The sequence below is a fragment of the Salvelinus alpinus genome, chromosome 14 (assembly GCF_045679555.1).
Source record: "Salvelinus alpinus chromosome 14, SLU_Salpinus.1, whole genome shotgun sequence".
Lineage (NCBI taxonomy): Eukaryota > Metazoa > Chordata > Actinopteri > Salmoniformes > Salmonidae > Salvelinus > Salvelinus alpinus.
The window spans coordinates 24,434,918-24,442,940 of NC_092099.1; the positions used below are offsets into that span (position 1 = coordinate 24,434,918).

At 42.3% G+C, this 8,023-nt stretch overlaps 1 protein-coding gene across 1 annotated transcript in view; it reads right to left on the bottom strand.

The window, feature by feature from the left end:
- The window catches only part of LOC139538628 (parapinopsin-like), a 52,779-nt gene extending 50,617 nt beyond the window's left edge, over positions 1-2,162 (bottom strand). Inside the window, exon 1 of the mRNA XM_071340894.1 lies at positions 994-2,162. Within this exon, the coding sequence (XP_071196995.1) occupies positions 994-1,360 (367 nt within the window). The 5' untranslated portion in view covers positions 1,361-2,162. The remainder of the gene's footprint in view (positions 1-993) is intronic.
- Between the last annotated feature and the right edge of the window lie 5,861 nt (positions 2,163-8,023).

The following is an 8,023-nucleotide window of genomic DNA, read 5'->3' on the forward strand; positions in this document are numbered from 1 at the left end:
CATGAGCCCTCAGTCACAATGTCTGGGCCAATCAGATCTCAGAAATCACCCTTACACTGGCCTAGACACACAACCCAATATCCTCTCAACCATCCTTGCCCACTAACATCCCTTCCTCCTCTTTAGAGTTACTCTACAATAAGTCTAAATCTTAAGTGCTTGTCAGAGCTCTAACTATAGTCCACAAGGAACTTGTGTGTTGTTGTGATCGCTGGGAGAATAGGCCTACTGAGGACCGTAACCTCGGCTCTGCTGAATGAGAATAATAAAAACAGATATATTCAAATGTTTGATAATATGTATATATAAATACAATCAATTAGGCCTATTCTTCTTCTTCTTCTTCTTATTATTATGCCTTAGTGTAAAGCCTTTGCCTTCTATGTTCGTATTACACATGGTATACAGTATACAGTGCGTTATGCCATTGTATGCTATGGCTTTGTGTTCACTACACAGTACTGCTCTGCGTTAGTGCGTTTCAAACCACTACACCCACGTCTCACCGTCAGAAACAACTTGTATCTTAGTGGGTACCGTTACTATTACACACATTACGCATATTGACATCGATGCAGAGCCAAACTCTCCCGAAATTAAACTCGAAATGCTCCGTTGACACATTGTGACAAGTTGTGGACAAATTTAGGAAACAACATTTTGGTAAGCTATTAATTTATGTGAAAATAACTTATTTGAAGACATTTAGAAGAATTTTCTTAAAACTTAATTCGAGTATGAGCAGCTGCTACCCAGTGATTTAGTTGCCGGAGCTATTCAAATTCGTACAGCGCGGTCAGTCAAATAAACGATGAATAGGGTAGGCTACACCATCCATGAAAGTTGTTTTACGACTATTAAATTACACTTGAAAGATTTAACGAAGATACAAGTTTAAAGTTCCATTCATTGGCTAAATATACAATATACAGCAGCCCTACCTTATCACTCACAGCGCATGCAATGAGCCTTTATAGGCTATAGGCTACTCACCGAAGCAGGAGTTGATGAAACCGTACCACAAGCAGCCGTGGCGGCCCAGGAGCCACTTTCCCTTGATACTGGAGGTAAAACTCAGCGTGGTCCCGAACATGCACACCAGCATGTCGCTCACGCTGATGTTGAGCAGGAGCATGTTGACCGGGGTACGCAGCTTCTTGAACTTGCAGAAGAGGAGCAGTACGACGAAGTTGTTGAGGAAGCCGAAGGTCATGATCAAGCCCAGAAACACGGAGAGCACGATGAAGCCAGTCCTGGAGAGGGTCTCTTTCGGAGTGTCGCTCCATTCCCGGTCCAGTAGGCTGAACGGGTCGTCGCTCACGTTGTAGCTATAGTTGAGGTCAGCCAGATCATAAATCATCCTGGTTGCTGTTCACGAAGGCTAGTTTCATATTACTCTGGTTGGGGGAAGTTTGGCTAAGTTGCGGCAGGCAGTGCGCACGGAGCTCACACCAACATTACCTGGCCATGTCCCTCCCTATCTCGCCACCAGCGTCAGCGCTCCACAGGACTGTCCAGGCCTCCATTAAGGCCTACACGTACAGCTGGTTGCTTAATCTACGCCGTTAATCACCGTGCAATATCACTCTTATTTTCCATTTGTTGAATATTCTTTTACGGTAAAAAAAAAGTTTCCAGTACTAGTGCAGTTTTGACCAGCTTTTAGCATCAGTACCGTTAAAAGGTGTAAACCTATTTTATATAACGTTGTTACAAGTGCAAGCTCACAAAATACGTGATGATATTCTGTCCCACACGTCTAGTGAAGGTTGGACGATATGATATCTCAACTGCGTGGCAATGTCGCAAGGCAATCCCAGCGTGTGCAGCGAGGCTGGTCCAGGGTGTCCATCGCGGTTACGCGCAGTCTTTGGAGTTCATTCACGAGTCTCGAATGGTGCTTAATAATGTGTCTTGCACACTTTACCCACTAGCTAGGACATTTAAAAAATACATTATTATTGAACATTGCTCATCATATTATTGCTGACCCACATACACTAAGGGTGCATTAACCGTTTATCTTATTTTGACAGATTTCACATGGCATTTAGATTTTGCCTACAGTATTATGTTTTGTTCAAGAGAGTATATAATGGAATTTTTTGCTTCAATGGTCAGGCGACTCTAAACTGTGCCTGCCTTTGTGATCTAAATCCCAGCTTCAGTTATTGTGTACGGTGCTCCTCTGCTACTGTTGAATTTAATAATCAGTCACTGCGCGCGAGCCTGAGAGTACGCCGTTCCTTGGGCTAGCACCGTGCAGCTTATTATAGCCAGATTTTACGTCACGAGAGAGAGAGAGAGAGAGAGAGAGAGAGAGAGAGCGAGCGAGAGAGAGAGAGAGAGAGAGAGAGAGAGGTATTCTGGAAATAACCTTTTTTTGTAACAGCAGAATTTCGAGCTAAAAACCGGTAACTTCATTCAAAATAAATAATCATGGAGATGCTGTGAGCTACAGGATTTATTAACCTATTGTCTGAGGCTCTTTTCAAATATAAAAATATTTCACATTCTTACTTTTTTGTCTGGTTCTCTTGCATAAACAAATTCGTTTTTCTAATTCAAGTTAATCATTTTTTAAATAATATTTTATTAACTGTACATTTTGGTGTCTCTTTTGAGACGTTGGGGCTTTATAGAGAGAGAGTGGTTAGTTCAAGAACCAAACCCAGTTTGCGCACTCTCATTTGCTGTACTTGTAAGTCTGTGCATGGCTTTTACATTTTGAATTCTAACTGTAATCAGTGTTCATATACACTTCCGGACATGCAACTAATTTATTTATTTTAATAAAAACCCTCCATTCCATTATTCCTTTGTTTTTCATTGTGTTACATTCTACAGTAGGTTTTTCATAAAATGATTGAAATTCTGAAGGAAAGTTGAATGTTCCTCATTAACATAATGAAGAGGTACACGCAATGCCGTCGGGGGTACGCCAAATAAAAATGTGATTGACATTAAAAAAATATATATATATTTTTTTAAACATTGTTATCCAACGGGGCTATAAATTTGGGTGAGTTTTTTTTCTTGCTTGAGTAGCCTCCTTTCACTGCCAAAAATAAAATTAAACCATCTAGTGTCAAATACAGGTAGCCTAGTCAAATAAATAACATCTAATCATATTAAGAGAGTTTGAGAGTGGATTCTCAGCCCTCACTAGCATGAAAACTAAATACAGGCACAGACTGTGTGTGGAAAATTATTTAAGACTGAGACACTCCAATTACAACCCAACATTGCAGAGTTATGTGCATCCTTTCAAGCACACCCTTCTCATTAACCTGTGGTGAGTTATTCAACATTTTCGACGAACAAACATAGTTTTATATGTAAGATGTTTAAATAAAGAGCCAAATTATTTATTATTATTATATTATTATTTGTGCCCTGGTCCTATAAGAGCTCTTTGTCACTTACCACGAGCCGGGTTGTGACAAAAACTCATTCTTATGTTTAATACATATGTTTAATATTTACTTAAATGTTTACTTATGTTTAAGAAGTATCGTATAGTGTGTGTGTGGCAGGCTTACAATGATGGCAAAAACAACATTTGAGAGTGCGCTGACCCTGGTGCTAGAGGGGGTACGCAGCTGGAGGTTGAATGTTTGAAGTGGTACGGGACTATAAAAAGTTTGGGAACCACTGTTCTAGGGAAAGGGGGATATCTAGTCAGTTGTACAACTGAATACATTCAACTGAATTGTGTCTTCCTCATTTAACCCAACCCCTCTGAATCAGAGAGGTGTGGGGGGCTGCCTTAATCAGCACCCAGGGAACTGCCTTTCTCAGAATGACAGAATTCTACCTTGTCAGCTTGGGGATTCGATCCAGCAACCTTTCAGTTACTGGCCCAACGCGCCTACCCACCAGACTACCTGCCGCCCTCAAACTGGTTTGACACTGGCTTGATATCCTCATGGTTCTATTTAAAGTCATGTTCTCAGAACGTTAATAAAACCTCCCAGGAAAACTTTCAGGGAACCATAGTAAAACGTTCTCAGAACCTCCCTGCAATCAAAAACATTTATTTTCCTGAACAGGCAAAATTTTCACTTCCATTCTCAGAATGTTTTAAAAACGTTAAGTTTTACTGGTCAGGAAACGTATGGCTTCGTTCCCAAACCAATGGAAAACAAAAACTTACGTTCCCACAACTTCCAAGGAACCAAATGTGTTAGCTTGGTATGTTAACTGGGTATGTTCTGAGGACACATTTTGGCTTGGAAGCCTTCAGGCCATCTTGCTGGTTTCACAGTTCTCAGTGTGTGAGCTCTCAGATGTGAGAAGACTTGCCAGAGGCTTTGGTGCTGATGCTGCTATGCTGTGAATTCCATTCCCAGCTGTAAGCCTTAGAGAGAGAGAGGGGTGGCTTTGAGAACAAGGAGGAATGACGCTCACTACATCATTGTGCTCCAGTATGCATCGAAAAGGCAAGTAGAGGTCAAGAGGGATTTCAAATAAGAAATAAACGTGCACACTGCTCTTGCTCGTATCGTTTTTTTTTTTTTAAAGCTTACATGTCAGCCAATTGGAAGGCCTTTGACAAAGGCACTAATGAAAGCTACGAGGCTGACATGTAAGCTTTCATTAAAGAAGTGATACTGTCACGTTCCTGACCTTATTTCTATTGTTCTGTATTGTTTAGTTGGTCAGGACGTGAGCTGGGTGGGCATTCTATGTTATGTGTTTCTATGTTGGGTTCATTGTCAACTAGCCTGATATGGTTCTCAATCAGGGGCAAGTGTTTTACGTTTCCTCTGATTAAGAACCATATTAAGGTAGGCTGTTCTCACTGTTTGTTTGTGGGTGATTGTTGCTGTGTCTGTGTTTGTTTCACCACACGGTACTGTTTCGTTTCGTTCGTTTGTTCCTGTTCGTGCGTTCATGTTTTGTGTTCTCAAGTTCAGGTCTGTTAACGTCGTTTATTATTTTGTAGTTTGTTTAAGTGTTTTTCCGTCTTCGTTTATAATAATAAATAAGTATGTATTCAACCCACGCTGTGTTTTGGTCCGATCCTTGCTCCTCTTCAGACGAGGAGGAAGACGAGCGTTACAGATACAAACAAGAGGGAGAGAGAGGAGACGTTGTATCGTATCGTTGGCCCAATATCAAATCAACCCTTTGCCCCCACTTGGCACATCTTGACTCCCACTCCAGGATATGATAGGCCTGGATAGGTAACGGCTCAATCTAGCCCTGTGGCAGGCTGAGTGGAGTCTCCACTATGTTTCTTACCTCTATCTATCCTGTTCTGCCAGGTCTTACCTGCAAGGTAAGTATAGGAAAAACTTAGAGGTATAGGGGTTCAGGCTTAGTTTGACTGCAATTCAATCAAACCTGTAATGTTTATGCTGTGTCTACCATGTTTTAGGTAAGACCCAGATGCAGACAGTGTCAAAGTAAAAACAGTTTATTACTAGAACAGGGGCAGGCAAAACAACAGGCCATGGGCAGGCAGAGGTCTTGCCTGCCCATGGCCTGTTGCCTGCCCATCCAGTTCTGCTGGGAACGCTGCGCCTCATGAACCTGCTTCCCTATCCCCCAGCTGAGTGCCGTCGCCAGGCATGAAGTGGGAAGCATGGTCTTGGGCTCCGGTGTTGTAGCCGTGGGGCTATAGCGGCGCGACAGCGCATCTGGCTTGACATTCTTGGATCCCGGTTGGTATGAGAGGGAGAAGTTGAACCGGGTGAAAAGCAGGGCTAGCTTGCCTGGAATTGAGATGCTTGGCGGTGCGGAGATATTCCAGGTTCTTGTGGCCATTCCACACAATGAACGGATGCTTTGCACCCTCCAGCCAGAGCCTCCACTCCTCCAACGCCATCTTCACCACGAGAAGCTCACCATTCCCCACATCGTAAATCCTCTCCGTGGCGTTGAGGCAATTGGAGAAGAAGGCGCAGGGATGTAACTTGAGGTCCAGGGCAGAACGCTGGGACAGGACATCCCCCATTCCGACATCCGATGCATCGGCCTCCACCACAAACTGGAGGGACGGGTCAGGATGAACCAAGGTGGGAGCTGTGGTGAAACGGTGTTTGAGATCCCGGAATGCCCGGTCAGCAGCTGGGGACCACTTGAACGGAACCTTGGGAGAGGAGGGGGCAGATGGGGGAAGCCAGGGTGCTGTAACCCCGGATAAAATAGGCGAATCCTAGGAAACATCGCAGCTGCACCCTGGACGTAGGCTGGGGCCAATCCACCACCGTTCTCACCTTCCCGGGATCCATCTGTACACTCCCTGCAGTGATTAGGTAACCCAGGAAGGGGATGGTGGAGCGATGGAATTCACACTTCTCCGCTTTCACAAAAAGCTGGTTCTCCAGGAGGCGTTGGAGAACCTGTCGGACGTGGAGCACGTGTTCTTTGGCGGAGCGGGAGAAGACAAGGTCACTGTCTGTCAACTGATTTAACTTGTAATATATGCTGGCTCCTGTCCTGTTTCAAAGTTGTTACGGGGAACGCATATATTTCCCAAATTAACCTTCTCCTGTAACATACAGTTTATATATGTAACACATGTAAGCCCTTTACTATAGGTAGACGAAGACGAACCGGTTCAACATGTCGCGGAGAACATCATTAACTTCTTATGGCTGCAGGGCGGTGCCGGTACACTTATGACAGCCCGTCCAAGTGCAGGGCACGAAATTCAAAAGATATTGTTTAGAAATATTTAACTTTCACACATTAATAACAAGTCCAATACAGCAAATGAAAGATACACATCTTTGTGAATCCAGCCAACATGACCGATTTTTAAAATGTTTTACAGCGAAAACACCACGTATATTTATGTTAGCTCACCACCAAATACAAAAAAGCACAGACATTTTTCACAGCACAGGTAGCTTGCACAAAACCAACCTAACTAACCAAGAACCAACCAAACTAACCAAGAAACAACTTCATCAGATGACAGTCTTATAACAAGTTATACAATAAATCTATGTTTTGTTCGAAAAATTTGCATATTTGAGGTATAAATCATAGTTTTACATTGCAGCTACAATCGGAAATAGCACCAAATTGAAATACCTAAATACTCATCATAAAACATTTATGAAAAATACATGGTGTACAGCAAATTAAAGACAAACATCTTGTGAATCCAGCCAATATTTCCGATTCTTTAAGTGTTTTACAGCGAAAACACAATATAGCATTATATTAGCTTACTACAATAGCCAACCACACAACCGCATTGATTCAAGCCAACAGTAGCGATAACGAATAAACCAGCAAAAGATATATAATTTTTTCACTAACCTTCTCAAACTTCATCAGAAGACAGTCCTATAACATCATATTACACAATACATATATGGTTTGTTCGAAAATGTGCATATTTAGCGGCACAAATCGTGGTTATACATTGGGAAAACTCTTTTTCCCAGAATGTCCGGATATATTTCTGACACTCACCTATTCTAATCAAATAACTATTCATAGACTTTACTAAAAAATACATGTTGGACAGCAAATTAAAGATAGCTTAGTTCTTAATGCAATCGCCGTGTTAGAATTCTAAAAATAACTTCATTACGACATGCAGCTTACGTTATGGCGAGAGAGCGCCCAAAATCTGGGCGCAAACTAATAGTACACATGTTCGACAGATATATGAAATAACATCATAAATGGGTCCTACTTTTGATGATCTTCCATCAGAATGTTGTACAAGGGGTCCTTTGTCGGGAACAATCGTTGTTTGGTTTTAGAATGGCATTTTTCCCTCTTGAATTAGCAAGCACACTAGCCAAGTGGCGCGAAGCTCTCCTTCCTGAACAAACGCAGAGAATGCAACACGCCTAACCTCCCGAAAAAATTTCAATAATATGACAAAACTATATTGAAAAAACATACTTTACGATGATATTGTCACATTTATCAAATAAAATCAAAGCCGGAGATAGTAGCCGTCTATAACGACAGCTTTTCAGAAGGCAATCCCCGGTTCCTTCTCGCGCCTTCCAGAAAACAGGAAATTGGTGTCACGTCATGCCAAGAGCTC